Below are 22,434 nucleotides of genomic sequence, written 5' to 3'. Positions count from 1 at the left end.
TAAAGTCAGAGTTTATTAAAATACAGTTTGTTTCAAAATTTAAAAGAATCTACAGAAATGGATAAATTTTTTGTCAATGCCTGTTTTCAAACTGGTGACCATTCTGGTCCAGGCACTGCTAATAACATGAAGCAATGGAATTGCAAACTTCAAGAATTATTTCATTCGGTATTTGTGTGCCCTCAATTCATCGACTGTTGCCAGTTTTGTACCTGTAAACTTTATCTTTTATGTACCCCATAAAAAAAAGTCTAGTGGCACTTTAGGATAAATTTTCTTTATTCAAAGCTTAGTCTGGCTTTACCCATTATTTCAAATCAGTTAAACCTGAAAAGGAGTGAAAATTAAGTGAGTTATCAGCTGTTAAACTGTATATACATTTTTTGGGGGCACCCCTATATATATGTATCACTTTGATAGATACATATATGTGGTTATATTCACACTATTTTCTCAGATGTGACCAAGTATTTCTGATGTATAAATAAATATTTACTGAATTAATGATTTCATTATGGGTTCTAAATAAAATTAATGTACTATTTAAAATATTACTTTAATGAATATTTTTTAACTTCAAACTTGTAATTAACTGGGCAAGCAAGAAGAATCTGAATTGCTTTTTGAAAATAAAATTGAAGATTTATTTGACTTAGTAAGTAAGCTTGGTGCATATGAGATCTTGTTTTCCTGTGTTTTATATATCAATGTCTGTAATTAGCATGAAGGCTCACAAATGCATAGTCATTCTTAAATATACAGTCATATTCAGAGTCTACTTGTTTCTGTAAGCAAAGATAAAAGTAAATAAAATGTTACCCTTTTGGTTTTTTGATAGATCATTTTAAATGGTGAGAGTTGACTTAAGTCATTTTTATATTTCAGCAACTGGCCATGCCACAGCACATAAAGATTACAGTGACAAGAAAAACATTGTTTGAAGATTCCTTTCAGCAGGTACTGTTTGCCTCCTGGGTGCCAGCTGCAAACCATCTTTTGGTGTTGGCAGATTGAACAGTTTGGAACTTTTTGAGTTGGAGTCCTTGAATTTTTAAGTCTAATCTCATTGCCAGCTACTGTAGTACTGAAAATTTAGGAACATACAGATAGTTTTGTGTGTGTATTTTGTGTATGTGTGTATTTTGTGCTTTTGAAATGTCAGAGTAACTTAAAGTGATTAGTGAGTTTCTGGTTTCTATTTCTAAACTAAGTGTTTGATTTAAAATAGACTCTTAAGTAAGAAAATAGGCTTTTGGTAGACAAAAGTCTGGAAATATCCATATGAACATTATTGGATAGGTAGGAAAGGAGTGGGGAAGACTTTATAACTTTTTTAGTTCTGTAATACTTACATTTTTACAATAAGCATGGTACTCTTGTAATTACAATATTTTTATGTAGGAAAGAAAGTGGTCATTAGTTCCAATTCCTAAAGAAGTCATCAACAGATTTTTTTAGTTGCCTCAGAACCAGAGTTAATTTATTACTTACCTTTATTTTGCAACTTTATTTATTAACCAAATGCAACTAAATGTTAAGTGATTTTGTTGTAGAGAAGATTAAATGACCAGTGGAAAAATGTCTTAATATGAAAATATCCAGTTAGTCCTTGTTTTATGGCCAGATGTGGATGTGATTCTTTATTATCAGGCCCCTGTGATAATTGTGATAGCTACAGCTTCAAGAAGTGTCACACTGAATACAAAGGAAAAGAGATTGTCTGAGATAGTTGACAGTAGCTGGCTTCCTTTCAGAAACAGTTATGTTGATTTCCTAATGGAACCTCAGCTATTAACATTGAAAGGGGAGAGCCAGTTGGCATCCTGCTAGGAAGGAGCAGATAGCTTTTTAGCAGCAGAGCCTTGACTAAGGCTATTTAGAGAATTATGAGTCATTCCCTTGATCTGATGTGAGTCTCCAACACCATTCACTACTCCAGTCATTACCTTTTTCTAATTTCCATATTCATAGCCACTGTGTAGTCACTGAGTATGCAGTCTTGGGTGGGCCAGTTTCTTGGAACATAATTTGCCTATGGCAATGCTGAAAAGATGCAAAACATGATTAAATGTCTCTATCTTTTGGCTTCTGAAACCAGAGGCTTTTGCAGAATGACAGACCAGATGGTGCTAAAACAATTGTTTAAAATTGTCATCTTATATTTGACATTTATAGAATTAAATGTGAAATTAAAACTTGAGAAAAATTTGATTGCTTTGGAAGTGACAAATCTGATAGCAAAACTAGCATCAGATTTTTTTCATAACTGTTGGATAAAGCTGTTTTGGGTAGTAAGTGTTTTTAGTAACATAGCACAAATGCTCATGAGGGAAAGTGCAGGATAAAAATGTTTTTCCTTCATATTAGGCATTTGTTAAAGGATAATATTTAAAGATATTTTGTCCAGGGAATAGTAAATCCCCAGATATCAGACACACGGCAAAGGAACAACCAGAATTTCCAGGAGAATAGTCTCAGGTTTGGGGGAAAAGTCTCAAGAGAGATCAGGGATAGCCCTAGGGTTTGGGGAGCAGCCATGAGGACAATTTTTAACCTCTTTGTTTTGTATTGCTATCTATATAGCCTGTAGTATACTTAACAGAATTTTTGTCATAAACATGTCATAAGCATTGAATTTTTTGTTACATCTGGGATTTTCTTGTTTGAGCAGAATATGAACTCATAAAAGTGATATATCTGTTTTGTGGGAAGCCCTGGCATAAGAAACGGAGTTTCTCCGAATATTTAAATGTGAAAGTTCATTTATATTTCATAAAATGGAGGCGTTGTATCAACTTCTCTCTCTCTAGGCCCTGTCATTTTCTTCTAAGAGTAATTAATATTTGTAATGTTCTACAGGCCCAATTTTTGGCAGGTATTTAAATAGTTTTACAAAGAAAGAACCCAAATTACCTATTTATTGTAGATCAATAATGGTACTGTCCTTCAAAGATGAAGATTGAAAGGTTAACATGTTGGTACACGGGCAGGCTAAATAGCCATCTCAAATGAGTGAATAAAGAAAAATTAAAGTTATTAAAAGGGGATGGGGATATCCAAAGGGAAGGGCTACACAGCACTGAGCCAAAGGGTATTGGGTCCATGATGGCAGCAAAATATACTTGGGACAGTGAAGCAAGGAAAGAGCACAGAAGAGGCAACAGGAGAGCCTGGGCTGGGCTGCTCTGGCTCACTGAGGTGTCAGAGAGAGAAGGCGCCTTGGAGACAGGATCAGGGGATAAGCCCTGGACGAGCTACCGCTGCCCATTGCTCCCCCAGTTGGAAGTCTTGTGGGGTTCCCTCAGAGGGATGGAATTGGCGCTGACCCCCTGGTGGGGAGCACGCTGGGTCCTTTGTCCTGAGTGTATTTCTTTCTTTCTTGCAGGCGGGAATCTTAGGGGAGGTCTCGGGAGGATCTCAATAGAATATTCATCAGCTTTCCAGGTGTGCTCTTTCAGGGTCATGGTCTCCACTGATTGGTTGGTGCCAGGGCAGGGGTTCATTATTCAGTGTATCTGGTCCAGAGGCAGCCAGGGTGCCACTTGTCTGGTATCACTGCTTATCTGGGCTGGAGCTGAAATACAACTGAGGCCCAGATGTTATCTTTAAGGAGGACTGCTCAGGGATATGCTAGGGGAAGATAGGTTACCGTGGGGACAAAGTTCTTGTTTTCCCAGTTTCCCCCCTTGCTAGGCATCTGGGGCTTCCTGCCCTGGTGAGTTTTTGTACCCTACTGTATCTAGGTTTCTGTACCTGGCCCATCTAACAAAGATGATCTTATTAACTACTGTAGTGGGACACAAAATTGAATAGTTTTTCTATGTATTTATAAGTTTCTACTAAGAACGAGTTTCCAAAGTTAACTATATTCTCTCTGCAGCCATTTGTTTTCATTTCCAGGTTGGCCAAGTAGCAAACATGTGCCTTTTGGCTGTTAAACCCAAACTTACCAAAACAGAACCAAAAAAGCACCAAACCTCTGACCATATCCACAGTTACTGCTCTAAGCAAGTGAGAGATACAACTTTATAAGTGAATAGCAGGATCATTTAAAAGAAAATTAGTCCAGCCAGTGTTGCTCAGTGGTTGTTGAGCATCAGCCTATGAACCAGGAGGTCACGGTTTGATTCCCAGTCAGGGCACATGCCCCGGTTTCAGGCTTGATCCCCAATAGGGGGCATAGAGGAGGCAGCCGATCAATGACTCTCCCATTCACTGATGTTTCTCTCTCCCGCTCCCTTCCTCTCTCTGAAATCAATGAAAACACATTTAAATAAAGGAAAGAAAATTAATATGTATAACATGTATAAATATATAGATATCTATAATATATAAAATACTATGAAACATTAATATATTTTCTGTGTGTGTGTGGTGTTGATTAGACCACAAACACAATTCTATGTCAAGGGGAATTTAAGTTACCTATATAATGGAGATTTCAAACCTGGAAGTGGTAGAATAGTATTTCAACAACTGCTTTTACCAATTCTTTTACTTTATTGTTTTGTAGATAATGAGCTTCAGTCCCCAAGATCTGCGAAGACGCTTGTGGGTGATTTTTCCAGGAGAAGAAGGTTTAGATTATGGAGGTGTAGCAAGGTAGTGATAATATGAATACTCAGAACTTAGTTCCTTTCCTCCAAAGGTATCATTACGCTTTGCTTGCAAGTATTATTTTCTCAATCTTATATTTCAGGAAAATGAAATGTAGGAAATTATTATACCTTTATTATGCTGCAGCTATAGAATTTCAACATTAATTCAGAAGGTAACTCCAAGGTACTGCCAGTTGGTTTCACCCACATCACTCATTTAATCCTCAGAATAACCCTGTGAGATAGAATTTTACAGGTAATAATGAAGTTTAGAGAGTCACCTAATGCACATAACTAAGTTATAGAGCCTGGATGCAAGAGCCAGTGTTTCATCTACCACCTCACGTCTGTTTCACAGAGCATACCAGGCCCTGTAGTGATCAGGTCATTTTCCCCATCACAGATTACCAATACAGATAATAGTCACTCCATTCCCAATTGAGATTAATATATCTGTTTTGAGAATAGAAGGCTGTATAAAATAGGAGTCGAAATCTTTAAATCTGTTTTCTTAATAGTGGAACTTCCAGTCAAATCCTGGGAGGGAGACTGAAATAAGACATCGCTTTGCTTACTCTATAACAGCGTGTCTATCAGGTTGCACATTTGCATAGCAGTGACACTGTGGAAGGCAAGGACTGTGGAGTCAGGATGGTTTGAACCCTTTTCCTGCACTCACTGGCATGACCTGGGGCAAAATCTTTATCTCTAAAATGACCTAGCATGCTCGCTAACTGGTGGCTGCAGTTTAGTAGTTTTTTACTTATCACACTTCAAAGTGTATGAAGTACTCACAGGTAAATAATAAATATGAACAGAAACATTTAATTTTGTACAGGTTAAAGATAATTTAGGAGAAGGGCAATTATTCTTAATTAGAAAATGAATTAGCATTTAAGTATTAGCAGTATTACTACCAGAGGCCATGAAACTAACAGGAAAATAAATCTTAAACACAAGATTATATATCACACGTATTGCCCCAGGTCTGCTCTGCCTACTGTTCTACCACACCTACCTGTGCTACATAATTAGTACGTATAATCTTACATTAATATTGGTTGGCATTTTCACAGCATTTGAATTGGAATATCTCAGAGCATTTTTCTGATGAATGAATGCTTGAATTAAGTGTTTTATTGCCTCTGAAATTGGATTGTTTTTCATATTTGTCTAGGATTTAGAGAGCAGTGGTACTTGATGGAGATCACTGTGGGACTTAGAAATAAATGGAATAATATTAGACTTGCTTCAGCTGCTTTACCCACATGGGTCAATTAGTGAAGTTTAAACTTGATTATGTATAGTATTTTATTGATTGTGAGACTAACATTTTTATATTTTAACATCTCTGAAATTGGGATGTATATCACAATTATAACTGGAGAAAGTTTTAGTGGTTGTCTTTAAAGTTGATGGTGTCTTGGATTCTTTGAAATATAATAATAAGCAGTGTGTAAATCATCTCTGTAAAATGGATGTCAGTTTAAACAAAAGCAGTAAAATCAACATGGTAGATTAGGAAACTATCACCAGCTGAGAAGTATAGATTTCTAACTCTGTAGCACTACCCTTTGATTTGTTGGCATGGTTACTTACATGACATTTCACCCAAAATTCTCTTCTTATTTCAGGGAATGGTTCTTTCTTTTGTCACATGAGGTGCTGAACCCAATGTATTGCCTGTTTGAATACGCAGGGAAGGATAACTACTGCTTACAGATAAACCCCGCCTCTTACATCAATCCAGATCACCTGAAATATTTCCGATTTATTGGCAGGTTTATTGCCATGGTAAGTACAGGTAGAGAACTGTGTTTACTTTGCTAATTCAGCAGTGCTAAAGCATTGTTTTTTTTACTTTCTCATTTGAAATTTTCTCATCACTAAGACATTTCTAAGATTGGGTTTGTTATATTTGCCCTTTTTCTAGAAATGTGCCATAAGAAATCATATAACAGGGGAGCCCTTTTTAAACGAAGAATTCGTGTAACATTCTGAAATACAATGAATATCATAAAATTACCTTAAATGGTATTGTTTGTTTCTTGCATAGGCTCTGTTCCATGGGAAATTCATAGACACAGGCTTTTCTTTGCCATTCTACAAGCGTATCTTGAACAAACCAGTTGGACTCAAGGATTTAGAATCTATTGATCCAGAATTTTACAATTCTCTCATCTGGGTTAAGTAAGTTTGTTTCCATTTATTTTATCAAAATATAGTCTGTATGCTTTCATTATGTTGATTTCTAAATTTTAAGCATGTAATTGGTTTATTGAATTTAAATGGTGCACATTAAATCTGTCTCATTATTTAATACGATAAATTTTACAGAAATACACCCAAGATCTTTGGCAACAATACGATAACTTTAGAGTATAATTTTTTAGTTTTCTTGTTATTTTGATGTTATAGTTTAATAATAATTATTTAAGGCTATAGTCCTTTAGTTAAAAACTTTTTATATGTTTGAATTAGTGTAACAAATAATGTTAATTTCATTTGTACAGAGAAAACAATATTGAGGAATGCGGTTTGGAAATGTACTTCTCCGTCGATAAAGAAATTTTGGGTGAAATCAAGAGTCATGATTTGAAACCCAATGGTGGCAATATTCTTGTAACAGAAGAAAATAAAGAGGAGTATATCAGGTGAGAGAGAAGGCTCCTTTTGACATAGTTTAGTCTTTCTGTTCGACTACTAATTGCCTAGAAATATTAGTAGACAATATTTTTAAAAATAAATTTTGCTTTTTTACTAATCATTATGAAACTGATCTGATATTATTAAGGACACAAATGATCACTTTTTATACCTTACAAGTGTTGAGAGAGGAACAAGGAAAATGCTATGGGAAGTCAAAAGAGGGAGACATCATTTCATCTGGTTGTAATCATGGAGCAAGTAGCTGATGATATTTCAGTTGAGCCTTTCAGTTGTGTAGAAACAAGAGCAGAAGTTAATGAGTGGAGAGATGGAAGCTGGAAAGCACAAATCACAGATAGTACCAGGGAAGAGTATCCATGTGTGTGAGGTACCATCAGGCAGCTCAGCGTTGATACCCCTTTCTACCATGTCCTGCATTTCAGAAGCCAAAGAAAATGAATCTTTACAAGATGTGGGGGCTAATAAATTATGATAACCCTTAAACGAATACTTAGAACAGTTAGCCAGGTGGTTGATTAGAAGCCAGATTATAAGAAATTAGGACTAAATTCAGTAGACAGTCTAAATTTTGTCTTCAAAAAATCTGGCAACAAAACAATGAGAGAGAGGTTGGACAAATTTTTGTGGAGGTAGCAAGGTAGAGTGACTATCCTGCAGGTAATTCAAATGAAACCTTACGAAGAATTAGTGTAGTGGGTGTTAGTGGGCTTTATACCCCCTGTCTGGTATATATACAATTTAACCAGAATTTTGAAGATTTATGAAGTGATAGAAAAGAATTTTGGTTATATGAAACTTACTTTTTCTCCTAAAGTGGGAATTTTAATGGTAGAAGTAGTGCTAGATCACTCTTTTAAATACCAAGTCTGTAATCACTATGAGAACTGATCTTGTGTTATTAACATGTTATTGAGAAGCATCTCAAGTTTATATGCAGATACTTTTCAAGGGGGACCGTAGGATTGGTGAAATTCATAAGTGAAGTGATAGTTTATAGTATATCCTCTGTTATGCTTTGCATTGGTTCATACTTTTAGTCTTGTTCATTGACATATGCTTGACACCAGATCAGGGTTAGACTTCACATACGTGCTTCTTGAGTTCTAATTTCTGGGTATCTTGCCTGCTTTTCTACTTTGTAAATATTAATATATTCATTCTAGCCTTCTTATATTATAATTAGTATTTGAATGGTATATCTTCCTCCATTCTTTCAATCCTGTGTCTTTGTATTTAAAATATGTTTCTTAGCAGCAGCATGTTCCTGGGTCTTGCTATTTTTATCCAGTTTGATGATCTTTACTTTTTAATTGCACTGTTTAGTACATTTACATTTAATTTTATTACTGATGATTGGACTTAAGTCTGCCACCTTGCTGTTTGTTTCTTATTTTCCCCAGTTTTCTTTGTTCCTCCTTTTCTACCTTCTTTGAATTAATAGAGTAATTTTTTTCTTTTTTTATCTCTTCTGTTGGTTAACTACAACTCTGATTTTTTTAGTGAGTGCTCTAATGATTATTATATGACTCTAACTTACCACTTTTAATTAATATCCTATTAACATTAATATTATATTTAATAATATAACATAATATCACACTACCACTTACACAATGTAAGAGGCTCATTATAGTATAATTACATGTATCTCACTATAGCCATTTGTGCTTTTTGTTGTCATATTTTATTTTTTACATTATAAACCCATAATACCTTATTAGTCTTGCTTTATGCAATCAATAGATTTTTAAGGAAATTAAGAAAAATTAGTTTTTTATATTTGCTCACATTACCATTTCTGGTTCTCTTCATTTTTCCCCCACAGATCTATTTTTCCATATGGCATAATTTTCTTTCAGCATTAAGAACTTTCTTTTCCATTTATCTTAGTGTGTACCTGTTGGCAATAAATTCTCCCAGATTTTATCTGAAAACATGTTTATGTCACCTTCAGTTTTGAAGTGTGTTTTCACTAGATTTAGAATTCTAGGTTTTTAGGGTTTTCCCCCTATTTTAAGCACTTCCAATAATGTCATTTTACTGTTGACTTCTATTGTTTTTGATGTGAGCCATTGTTTTTCTGAATGAAATGTGTTTTTTCTATGTTTTTAAGATTTTCTCCTTAATTTTGGTTTTTAGCATTTTGACTCTGATGTAATTGTGATTTCTTATATATATATTTATCCACCTTGGCCTTTCTGAGCTTCTATGTGCAGTTGATGCCATTTATTTTAGCAGTTGTGGAATATTTTGAGGCTTTATCTCTATTGATGTTCCTTTTACTTGATTCCCTCTCTGCATAACTCAGAGATCTCAGTTATATATATATTCGACCTTTTATATCATCCCTTTTATATCATGGTTCTCAGGTGCTGTATATATTTTTTATCTTCTCGGTCCGTCAGTTTGGATCATTTTGATTGATCTGCTTTTGAATTTACTTCTCTTAAACACATTCAGTGAAATCTTTGTTTCAGATGTTCTGTAATTTCCATTTGGTTCTTTTAAGAGTTTCTCTGCTGCCCTGGCCAATGTGGCTCAGATGTTTGGAGCATAATCCCATACACCAAAAGGTGGTGGGTTCAAGTACGTTCAGGGCACATACCCAGGTTGTGGGTTCCATCGACGGTTGGGGCACATGCAGGAGGCAACATATAGATGTTTTTCTCTCTCTCTCCCCTTCCCTTTCTTTCTCTAAGAGCAATTTTTTTTAAAAAAAGTGTTTCTCTGCTGAGAATCTCCATCCCTTTACTCATTTTGGCCATCATGTTCTTTTTTTTTAATATATCTTTATTGATTTCATAAAGAGGAAGGGAGAGGGATAGAGAGATAGAAACATCAATGATGAGAACATCATTGGTCAGCTGCCTCCTGCAGGTCCCCTTCTGGGGATCGAGTCCACAACACAGGCGTTTGCCCTGACCAGGAATGGAACTGCACGGTCTCCTGGATCATAGGTGGATGCTCAACCAACTGAGCCACGCCTGGCTGGGCTGTCCATCTTGTTCTATAAATTCTTTTAATACATCTTTAACAGTTGTTGTTTTTAAAATCCTCTCCTCGGGATATTTTTCCCATTGCTTTTCAGAGAGAGTGGGGGTGAGGAGAAACATCAATGTAGAGAGAGACATAGATTGGTTGCCTCCTGCACACACCCAGACCAGGCTGGGGATAGAGCTTGCAACTGAGGTACGTGCCCTTGGTTGGAACTGAACCCAGGACCCTTCAGTCCAAGGGCCAACACTAACCACTGAGACAAACCGGCTAGGGCTGGAATCATTTTTTTATTGTGAATGACACTTAGTAGAGACTCTGGATTGTTTTTCTTCCTCTGAAGAACACTGAGTTTTGTTTTGACAGTCAGTTAAATTAAAGGCAGATCTGGTCTATTTCCATTTTGCCTTTAGTCCTAAAACATAATCATTATTCCTAGAATATGGTTCTTATTCCTTACAATGGTGGACCCAAGGTGTTTACCTTTGTGATATATGAGTGCTTAAACTCTGTCTCTCTGGCATCAAGCATCTGCTGAAATTTCTGCTTGGATCTTTGGCTTACTAGTTGTTGCTGTGCATGGGGTTCCTTGAAGTCTCATCATTCTATATGTGTATATTTAGGAGTCAGCTAAGGATTTAAAGTACATTTCTTCTGTGCAGACTTGGGAACTTCCTCTTTGTCTTCTTTTCTGAGATTTTCCCGTAGCAGCTTTGGCAGCTTCAAGCTCCCAACTTCATGTTACCTCAGCCCAATAAGACTGTTCTCTGTGCTCTGTGTAAACCATGAAGTGCCCTCAGGGAAAAGCCTATTAAATGTGGAACTGGTCCAGTGTGGGAACCTCCTTCCCCACTAATATGCCTGCCTTTGGTTTCCTTCTGATGCCGTCAAACATTTTTAAAATAATTTTCCCAGAGTTTATAGTTGTAATTACCAGGAATATTAGTCTCATACAACCTACACTCCCATTTTCTAAAATTTCAGTTTTCAGGAAACTTTCAGACTCTAGTTGCCTTAACTTGTCATTAAGTAATCAGATGCCTAAAATATGCATTTGTTTGCTCATTAAATTCTTTTAAAAGTAAATATTCTGTAATAAAATGGGAAAGAAAACTGTTTTTGTTGTGATTTTTAACTTTATGCCTTAGCTGTGTAACCACAGAGGTGAAGACGAGAAGAAAGTTGAGGTTTTAATCTAGAATATTTAGTAGAGAAGAGTTTTTATTAAAAATAATTTTCATTCAAGCCCGGCCAGTGTTGCTCAGTGGTTGAGCATCGACCCATGAACCAAGAGGTCACTGGTTTGATTCTCAGTCAGGGCACATGCCCATGTTCCCCAGGAGGGGATGTAGAGGAGGCAGCCAATTGAAGTTTCTCCTCATTGATGTTTCCAGCTCTCTATCCCTAACCCTTCCTCTCTCTAAAATCAGTTAAAAAATTTAAAAAAATAATAATTTTCATTTAAAAAATTCCAAAGGAAAACTTATAATTTAAAAGAAACTTGAGGTTTTTGCAATGTATAAACTTTTTTTTTTTTTAAAATATATCTTTATTGATTTCAGAGAGAGGAAAGGAGAGGGAGAGAGGGAGATAGAAACATCAGTGATTTGAGAGTCATTGATCGGCTGCAGCCCACAACCTGGGCATGTGCCCTGACCGGGAATCGAACCCCGGTCGCCTGGATCCTAGGTTGACGCTCAACCACTGAGCCACACCCGGCTGGGCGGCAATGTATAAACTTTCTTTAGATTCTGATTCAAGCAATATGTTAAAATTTGAGCCCAGCTGGGCGTGGCTCAGCGGTTGAGCATTGACCTAGGATCCAGGAGATTGGGGTTCGATTCCCGGTCAGGGCACATGCCCAGGTTGCGGGCTGCAGCTGATCAATGACTCTCTCATCACTGATATTTCTATCTCTCTCTCTCCCTCTCCCTTCCTCTCTCTGAAATCAGTAAAGATATATTTAAAATAAATAAATAATTTGAATCAATCAGTAGAATTTAAGTACCGAATATATATAATATTTACTTTTTGTATGATAATAGAATTGTTGTTATGTTTTTTAAAAAGAGACCTCATCTTGTAGAGATAGATACTAAAATATGTATGTTTGAAATGAAATTATATCTGGAGTATGGGTAGGGGCATAATGAAATAACATTGGCATTGTATTAAAGCTGGGATATCTATATATATAGGGTTCATTACATTTTATGTATGAAGGTTTTCATAATAGTGATGTTTTTAAAAATTATTTTTGTACTCAGAATCTAAATGTAACATTTAAACTTCCTGATAGCTTTTTTCATATTTATTTACCAGAATGGTAGCTGAATGGAGGTTGTCTCGAGGTGTTGAAGAACAGACACAAGCTTTCTTTGAGGGTTTTAATGAAATTCTTCCCCAGCAGTATTTGCAATACTTTGATGCAAAGGAGTTAGAGGTAATGAGCTTTTCTTTTTCCCTCTGCAGCATGCTGATAAATTATGCTCCAGTTGTCTGCTTTCAACTCACTTTCCTATCTGTCCAGTGGCAATAGTATTTTTTATGCAGGAAGGATGTTTTAAACCACCCCTGTGGTTTAAAAGGTCCATAATTTATAAAAGTATTACTAAAAAAAAGTATTACTATCAGAACCTCTCTACAATGAATGACTTACCTGAATCTATGTCGATAATACACATTGGAAGCTCAACCTTTAGGAGTATTGTAGATACAATTATTGATTCACAGTTTACAAGCCAAAACCTCTTGATTAATTTGTTTTTTGAAAGTTGTTTAATATTAGTCCTTTCTTATCTATGTCTAGCTTATATAGGTTATACAGTTACCTACAGAAATCATTTCTTTTTCATCCCTAAAGGTCCTTTTATGTGGAATGCAAGAGATTGATTTGAATGACTGGCAAAGACACACCATCTACCGTCATTATACTAGGACAAGCAAACAAATCATGTGGTTTTGGCAGGTTTGTTTCCATTTATTTCTATTGACAAATACCATAATTTTTTAGAAATGTTTTTACCATATATGAAAATAAGTTACAGAACAAACTGTACTAGTATGTTCAGGCCCCTCATTCCATCCTATGCGTTATAATAAATGAATATAGATTATAGCAGCATCCCTTTAAGACTGTTGCCCAGTAAGTTACACACACCTTGCACCTTTGCCCGGAGTATAACTCCAGATGATAAGACGCTTTAGAATTTTATAGAACTGTCTAAAGTATGGTTTTTGTCATTCATACCTCATTAAGAATTACATAATGTTCAGAAGGCAAAACCTAAGAAAGAGGCTTGGTGCCCTAGCCAGTTTGGATTAGTGGTTAGAGCATCAGTTCATAGAGTGAAGGATCCAGGGTTCAATTCCGGCCAAGGGCATGTACCTCTGTTGCAGGCTCAGTCCCCCGCCCTGGCTGGGGACATGCGGGAGGCACCAGTCGATGTGTATCTCTCACATCAATGCCCCTCACTCTGAAAGCAATGGAAAAAATATCCTCAGATGAGGATTAAAAAGAGACTTGGTTTGGAATCATAATGGTGTCTCTCCAAAAAATGTCTGCTATACCACATGAAAAGATTTTCAACATTACTGATTAGGGAAGTGCAAATCAAAATCACAGTGAGATACCATTTCATACCTATTAGGGTGGCTGCTATCAAAGAGAAAAAATAATCATCCTTGGTGCAGATGTGGAGAAATTAGAACTCTCCTGCATTGCTGCTGGGAATGTAAAATTGTGCACCACTTTGGAAAACAGTTAGGTGGTTTCTCAAAAAGTTAAACATAGAATTAACATATGATTCAGCCCTGGCTGGTGTTGCTCAGTTGGTTAGAGTCTTTTCCTATATACCGAAAGGTGGTGGGTTCGATACCTGATCAGGGCACATACCTACGTTGCAGGTTCAATCTCAGGTTGGGGTGCATATGGGAGGCAACCAATCAATTTCTCTTATATCCCTCCCTTCTTTCCCTCCCTCTCTTTCCCCCTCCCTCTCTTCTTTCTCTTCCTCTCCCTTTCTTCCTCTCTCTCTAAAATCGATGGACATATCCTAGGTTGAGGATTTTTAAAAAAGAATTAACATATGATCTGGCAGTTCTACTCCTAGGTATACCCAAAAGAATTGAAAGCAAGGACTCATATACCTATATACCTATGTTCATAACAGCATTATTCACAATAGCTAAAAGGTGGAAGCAACCTAAGTGTCCATCAATAGATGAGTGGATAAACAAAATGTATATACATATAAAGGAATATTATCCAGCCTTAAAAAAAAAAAGGAAGTTCTGACATAGGCTACAGCATCATGGCTAAACCTAGAGTATATTATGTTAAGTGAAATAAGCCAGACAAAAAAAGGACAAATACTGTATGGTTTCATTTATATGAGGTACCTAGAATAGGCAAAGTCAGAAACAGAATAGAATAGAAGTTACCACGGGCTGGGGAAAGGGGAGGTGGGGCACTGGGGGGATAAGTTTAAGGCATTCAGAGTTTTTGTTTGGGATGATAAAAAAAAGTTCTGGAAATATTTGTGATAGTTACACAACAAAGTTAATAATGTACTAATTCCATTGAAATGTGTACTTAAAATGGTAAATATGTTATGTATATTGTACCACAATAAAAATTTTTTTTTAGCCCTGGCCAGTGTGGCTCAGTTGGTTGAAGTGCTTTCCTGTACACTCAAAGGTGGTGGGTTCGATTTCCAGTCAGGGCATATCCCCAGGTTGTGGGGTTCTATCCCCATTGGGGCACATACAGAAGGTGGCCAATCAGTATTTCTTTCTCACATCAATGTTTCTCTCTCTCTGAACTCCCCCTTCCTCTCTCTAAAATCCATACAAAACTTAATTTAAAAATTAAAAAAAATGTTTTTAAGTTTCTGCTATTCAGTTAAAGTTATAAGAAACTCAGATAAACTGAGCTTCTGTAACAAATAGGATTAGCATTTTAAAAATATTTGATAGCAGTACAGTAGGAGAAAAATTATCCGTTAAAAAAAAGTTTTTGATTGACTTTGGTGGAGGGGGAGAGAGAGAGAGAAAAAAAACAACAACTATCTATGTGAGACAGAAACATCAACTGGTGGCCTCCCCACTCGCCTTGACCAGGGATCCAGTCCACACCCTGGATATGTGCCCTGGCAGGGAATTGAACTGGCGACTTTTTGGAGTACAGGATAGTGCTCAACCAACTGAGCTATACCGGCCAGGGCAGATAAAAATTATTCTTTACCAAAAAAATATTTGTGCTACAAGCTAGAAAGCATCCTCAAGAAACCCAATGTTTTGAGTCAGAGTTATTATATAGGAGTTAAAAGGCATATAATTCTGGCAACGCTTAGCTGTTCCTTAAAATCTAAAGAACATTGAGAAAAGGAGGTTATTAGGGTATATCTGGATCAGAATTCTGAAATGAGTTTGATTTCATTTGTTCATAAAATCAAAATTCTATACTTCCTCAAGCTCTGTGTCCTATGTAATGAATATCCTATAGGACAGGCAGATCTGGGGTGGGGGAAGGAGGTGCTGCCCTAGAACTGATCTTGAGACTGCATGAGTAGGGAGCTCTTGGGCCCAGGGCACCCTCTTTTTCTATTTCCCCATAAGGATGTGGTCCTAAGATTTACATAGGGGAGGTGGGTGGGGCTTTGACCAACATGGAGAAGCTCCTCCATCCACAGTGGTCATCACTATCTCGTGCACCTAACTCTGGGAGTTCATCTAAGATTTGAAATGATTGTTTCTCTTGTTTAGTATGCTAAACATAACATATGACCTATATATCTCTTTAAATGTGCTTTTAACAGTTTGTTAAAGAAATTGATAATGAGAAGAGAATGAGACTTCTACAGTTTGTTACTGGAACCTGCCGATTACCAGTTGGAGGCTTTGCTGACCTCATGGGTATGTATATAAGATTACTTTTCCTATAGAGAAAATTGTTTGTTACACTGCTGTTACACCAATGTAACAGAAATAACAAAGATAGGTGTAGCCATTTTCTTAAATAGTCATAGTTAACCTGGATTTGTCTAAACTTTTCAATTACTTTGTACTCATCTCCAGAAATTTTAAATCTTTAAACTAGACCCCACATTTTAACGCAGGATAGCAGTCTTCTATCTGTAAATCTGTTTGTTCATTCAGTCAGTTGGCAAACATTTTTGTCTCCTATGAGCCAGGCACTATTGGCTGTATTATACTGTATTTTAATGATGTGTTTACCACCCTTCCCTGTCATATCTGGAGCTCCTTAAGATACAGATGCGTATCTTCATCATCTTATTTCTGGCGCCTAGCACAGTGCTTATCATATACTCGTCAATGATTAAAGTGCGTTGTTTTGAAATGAATGACCATAAGAATACTTATTTTACAATTAAATAATAAAATAAATTCAAGTCTTCCTTTAACACCAGTATTACATCAAGCACCATAGGAGGGTAGAAGAGGTTGTGGTCCCTAAGCCTGCTTCATCTGAAGCAGAGTCACAGTTAAAAGAACTAGGCAATTTTGGATATAGTGAGGAATGAGTTTAAAAGTCTTTAAGAGCCAAACCAAAAGAATTTGGACATTACTCTGAGGGTATTGGAAGCTATGGAAACTTTTTGAAGAAAGGAAAACTTGTTGAAGCTGCATTTTAGGAAGATTTGATGGCAAGGCACATAGCATGCATTAAAAGAGAGGAGGGTCCTGGCTGGTGTTGCTCAGTTGGTTGGCCTTGTCCTGTGTACATGGAGGTTGCCGGTTCGATTCCCTGGCAAGGGCACATGCTCAGGTTGCAGGCTCAGTCCCCAGTAGGAGCTGTGGGGGAGGCACCGCATCGATGTTGTGCTCTTGCATCAGTGTTTTTCTCTCTCCCTCTCCCTTCCTCTCTCTAAATATCAATAAACTATTCTTAAAAAAAAAAAAAAAAAGAGGGAGAGCCTGGAAATAGGAAGAAATTATTGGAACAATGATGAGAAACTGATCTTAGGAGATGAAAGTAGAGATGGAAAAGAGGGGATAGACACTAAACAAGTTTCAAAGGTAGAACCAGTACTTGATTAAAAGATGAGATAAGAAGGAAGAAAGTTAAAGGTAGTATATTATGAAACACGGAGAAATGAGGAAGTTCTGACATGTAAAGAACATGGTTTGGAGGTGTTGGGAGAGGATAATGGGTTGATTAGAATCTGCTGAATTTAAGGTGACTGCCAGACAACCAAGTAGAAAATATTCATACCCATTGTGTATATTGTGTTTAAAACTAAAATTACGCTCTTTATGTGTTTTATTATGTGAAGTATTATTAATTATAACATTGTTATTCTGACTAAAGAATGCTAAATAAAACCGCATTTTCTCCTGTTAGGCATACATTAGCAAAATGGTTGTCAAACTTCCACAACTTATCAAAATCATCAGAAAGCTTGTTAAAACATATTTCTGAGCCTCTCCCCCAGAGTTTTTTATTCAATTCAGTAGGCTTGGGATAGGGCCTGTAGTTTTGTGATTCTAACAAGTTCCCTGGTGGTGCTAATCTGATGCTGCTGTATTGGGAAATCACAATTTTAGAACCATTGCATTATCAAACTGTTGATGATTTCACTATGTTTTAGGGAGCAATGGGCCTCAAAAATTCTGCATTGAAAAAGTTGGAAAAGAAAATTGGTTACCCAGAAGTCATACTTGGTAAGTAAAATCAGAAAGAGTAGAGAAAATAGCTTTTTCCAGTTGTTCTATAGATATTAAAGCCTATTAGAAATGAAATATTTTCCCCATTGTATTGAATTATTTTTAACAGCTTTATTGGGACATAATTTACTATAAAACGCATTTTAATTCAATGATATTTAGTAGATTTACAAAGTAGTAACCATCACTACAATCCACTTTTAACATATTTTCATCACCTTAAAACAGTTTGCCCATTTGCAGTCAATCCTTTTTCCCACTCGAGTTGTTTTTTAAAATGTGATAGTTAGAAAACTTATAACTTTCCTCTGAAGGCACACGAAGAACTGAATTCTAGATAGCTGTTGGGAGAACTGCTTTCTAACATGGTGAACAGAAGTAGTATTTCTCATAAATGTAGTTTAACCGCATTTCCAAAAATGTACAAAACTGAAAAGCAACTGTTGGAATTCGACCTAAAGCTCAGCAATATTTGAACTTTATTTTGTGAGACATTTCTTTGGTCATATATGGACTTGAAGGATATTCTTTTATTTTCCCCATTTCCCCTTTCTGACTGTTTTATTGTTTGTTCCTTATATACATGTGATTTTTAAAAAATAACAACTTGGCCCATTTGTTGAAAATCAATTGATGGTAAATATACTGGCTTATTTCTGTATTCTCAATTCTATTCCATTGAGAGAGATATATATATATATATCCTGAATGATGATACCACATTGTCTTGATTACCGTAGCGTTGTAGTAAGTTTTGAACTTAGGGCGTGTGCATCTTCTAACGTTTTCAAGATTGTTTTGGCTATTCTGGGTCCTTTGACTTTTCATGTGATTTTTTAGGATCAACTTGTCCATTTCAGCAAAGAGGTTAGTTGGAATTTTGATACAAATGACTTTGAATTTGTAGATGAGTTTGAGGGAATATTGCCATCTTAACAGTGTTTTGTCTTCCTATCAGTGCACATGGGATGTCTTTCCATTTATTTGGGTCTTTTTAATTTATTTCAACGATGTTTTATAGTTTTCCATTATACAAGCTTTGCATTTCTTCTGTTAAATTTCTGAAGTATTTTATCCTTTTTGAAGCTATTATAAATGGAGTTTTCTAATTCATTTCAGATTCTTCATTGCTAGTGTAGAGAAATACGATTTTTGTATATTTACCTTGTACACGTTTTGATTTGACTTCTTGTCCCTTGCTTTTTTAAAACCTAGAACATACTGTGTCATTACACTGCTGTGAACAGCTTACCTCAGTTATACATGAGAACCAGCCTCATTACGTTATCAAATTCCATGTTTCCATTTGCAAGAACTAACAGAAGTAATAACTATAAATTTATTTTTCCTTTATGGATAGTATTATTTCTTCTGTTACCAAACATTTGCCTAGGCCTTGTACTAAAAATGTGGCAGAGGGCCAAGGCTTTAGGGCAGATTCACTGCCTGTTACCTAGTGAAAGTGATATTAATAATATGGCCCAAAATTAGAAGATGCTTTTAAAAACACACAGCTACGAAAAAGACAATCATTCAGTAGGAGAATATTAGATATTAGAGCAGAAAATTATTTCTTACTCTTAAAGTGGTATACTTAAAACCTTTTGATAATAGACCTATGGTCTACAAAGCCTAAAATATTTACTGTCTAGCCCTTTACAGAAGAAGTTTGCTGACCACTCATCTAGATTAGGGTGGATGGGGGAGCATGAGAGGACTACTAACATTTTACTAAGTACCTGCTGAGCACCAGACCTGTACTATAACATGTTTGTTTCTTCCCTCTACCCTGAGAGGTAAATGCTGTCATTCCTGTTTTACCAAAGAGGAAACCGAGACTCAAAAAGGCAATAGCGCTTGTTCAAAGGCCCAGGGATAGAGCTAGGACTCAGCCAGTTTCGCCTGACTTTGAAAACCAGTGCTGTTATGCACCGCACTGCGCATATGATTCTTTGTATAGCTCCTTTTCTCAGACTAAAACTTCTTACTTTTAGTTTTAACCGCCTGGACCTGCCACCCTATAAGAGCTATGAGCAACTAAAGGAAAAGCTGCTGTTTGCGATTGAAGAAACAGAAGGATTTGGACAAGAGTAACTCCTGGGAGCTCGCACCACCGAAGGACGAGAACTTACGTGCAGTGCTTGTCCTTTTCCCTCCTCTGCCTGTTGCACATCTTGTTGTAAAATGGGACTGGGACTGTTTAGGGAGTTCTCTGAGTGTAAGTAAATTAATGTTATCATTGAGATTTATCTACCAGTGATTCTGGATTTTACTTGTTTTCAGAAATCAGATCTGCAAGTGACTAGTCAAAACCTTACTTAACATGAGATTTAACACAGCAATGAGATCTGACTTGTCTTATTCCACTAGGTTGTTTCCTTAATTATGTGTATGTGTATCAGAAGTCTCAGTCTTCCTTCTACATCCTAGAACAAGTAACAAAAACATTTTAAACTCATGTACTCTAAAACACTGCCATCCTAAAGCAGACTTTATGTGAGTGAAAGGATTGCCTCATCCAGAAATTGTCATTATGAAGAGGGAGATTAGGCTCTCCCCAACCCTACATTTATTTTGTTTTTAATTCCACATGCTCCAGGAAATATATGTAGTATGATCTCTAAAAGCCCTAGTTTTTTCCCCCAAAGCCGAGACACTCTGCCTTTTTGTTGGTAGGGGGAAAAAATGCTATTGCTTTGTCTTACAGAGCGAATGTCTGCCAACTACCCATTCATTATATAAGTCTGAACTTTGGTAATATATGGCTATGGAAATTAAGCCTTCTATAAAGACTTCCTATAGAGGTGAATTCTCATATTGAAATGTAGTTACCTGCAATATTTACTAGAGATTTATGAAATTAAATTAAGAGATAATGTAAGAAAGTAGACTTTTCTGATTCTACATAATGCTTGATGATTCATTTAGGGACCTAGAAATATTGTGTGAAAATGTATAAATATCACCCAAAAGGCTTTCTGCCCTATATTTTTAAAATACAGAATAGTTATATTTTAAGTAGCCCCGGCCCTAGTTCTATAGGGCTTGGCTATTTAATATTTTTATGGAAAAAACATTTAGTTCTGGAAAAGGTAAATGCTTGTATATATTTTTGCAGCCTGGGATCTCCCTTACTCCATTTCTTCCTTTAATTTAAGTGGCCACATGTATATGTCTTCCCTGCTGTGTTAGGAAAATGGGGGCTGGATATCCCAAGAATCAGAGGTTTTATAAAAAATACTGCAAATAGACAGCAGACATAAATATCTACCAAATGCTATCTTAAATTTTGATCCAAACTGAACATTTGGAAATAGATTTATTGTAAGTGTTTAATTAGAGCAATTTCTTAAATCTGAACTAAATTGCTTTTGGAGTCCTTTTTCTTTGTAAGCATTGTAAATGCTAATAAATTCTGTTAATTTTTTTTTTTTTTTACTGCATGTTATGTTGAAATAAAAACAAAGTAAAATGAGCAATTGCCTTATTCTTCTGCTCTTTTGGGAGGTTGGGGAAAGCAGCATTTCACAGCCTGGGTCAGTAGGAAAGGACCTCACTTGTTTCGTCAGATAAGAGTGCTTTAAAACTGATCCAGCCACTCATAATAATGAATTCCTACTCTGTCTTTTACGATCTTATATTGTGCAGAAGAATCTAATTTTATAAGACTTACAATAACTCTATTTAAGATTAAGGTACTAATTCTTCACCAGGAGATTGACATACTAATGTCAGTTCACCAGAAATTTAAGTGAAATGACTCACCTGCCCACAAAGGTCTCTCATTGCTAAGTGAGCTATTTCAGTCAGCCCACTCTGCCACTTTTTGTTTATCCTGTTAATAATCTGAAATGCTATCAGGGATGACTCATGGAATAGACTTCTCTATATTTATGTCCCTCCTTGGTTTGGATGTAACTCCATCCTTGTATACTCCTTAAGGTTAACTACTTCTATTTAATATTGTTGGTATCTCCAGCCCCCTCACTTTTTTGTTTTCCTTTTAGGGCTATTTACAAAATTATTTGTATAGATGCTATGCTTTCATTAACTAAAAATGGAATAGCAGCACTGGATTATATATTACTGTATTGGCATTCCTTCTTTTTCCCTTGAACTGTAATTTCAAATACTCAGGTAACTCTACAAATATCACGGGGAGTCAAGTGCTCTTATAAAGGCCCCTCAAGGGGCTGCTTCACTTGCATTTCCTTAAAACATGTAAGACTGTTCATAATTAAAATTTTTTGGTCTTTCATTTGCACATTCTTCTGTTAGTCTTGAGTAAAAAGGTTTTCCCTTCCTGCAGGAAAAAAGAGATCTTACAGATTTCTGACTGCTTTTGTAAGTGACCAGGTTACAGCAGGTCTGTACTGGAGTGGGTAGGAAAAAAACCGAGAAAGATCCAACAAGGTGAGATTGGATTTGGCGTCTATTGTGAAGAGAACCAAGATGAAGACATCTGCTTTTCTGAGCCAACTAC

At 36.2% G+C, this 22,434-nt stretch overlaps 1 protein-coding gene across 5 annotated transcripts in view; it reads left to right on the top strand.

Moving 5' to 3' along the window:
* The window catches only part of ITCH (itchy E3 ubiquitin protein ligase), a 94,858-nt gene extending 72,643 nt beyond the window's left edge, over positions 1-22,215 (top strand). For all 5 annotated transcript variants that reach the window (XM_087818784.1, XM_087818787.1, XM_087818783.1 and 2 more), the window contains 10 exons: positions 886-957; positions 4,514-4,602; positions 6,233-6,392; positions 6,655-6,788; positions 7,112-7,252; positions 12,585-12,705; positions 13,126-13,230; positions 16,082-16,178; positions 17,876-17,948; positions 19,946-22,215. In XM_087818784.1, the coding sequence (XP_087674910.1) occupies positions 886-957; positions 4,514-4,602; positions 6,233-6,392; positions 6,655-6,788; positions 7,112-7,252; positions 12,585-12,705; positions 13,126-13,230; positions 16,082-16,178; positions 17,876-17,948; positions 19,946-20,045 (1,092 nt within the window). In that variant the 3' untranslated portion in view covers positions 20,046-22,215. The remainder of the gene's footprint in view (positions 1-885; positions 958-4,513; positions 4,603-6,232; positions 6,393-6,654; positions 6,789-7,111; positions 7,253-12,584; positions 12,706-13,125; positions 13,231-16,081; positions 16,179-17,875; positions 17,949-19,945) is intronic.
* The last annotated feature ends 219 nt before the right edge of the window (positions 22,216-22,434 follow it).

Source organism: Miniopterus natalensis, chromosome 7, assembly GCF_054644295.1.
Source record: "Miniopterus natalensis isolate mMinNat1 chromosome 7, mMinNat1.hap1, whole genome shotgun sequence".
Taxonomy (NCBI): Eukaryota; Metazoa; Chordata; class Mammalia; order Chiroptera; family Miniopteridae; genus Miniopterus; species Miniopterus natalensis.
The sequence above is the reverse complement of the archived record's forward strand: the minus strand, read 5'-3'. Positions and strand labels throughout refer to the sequence as shown.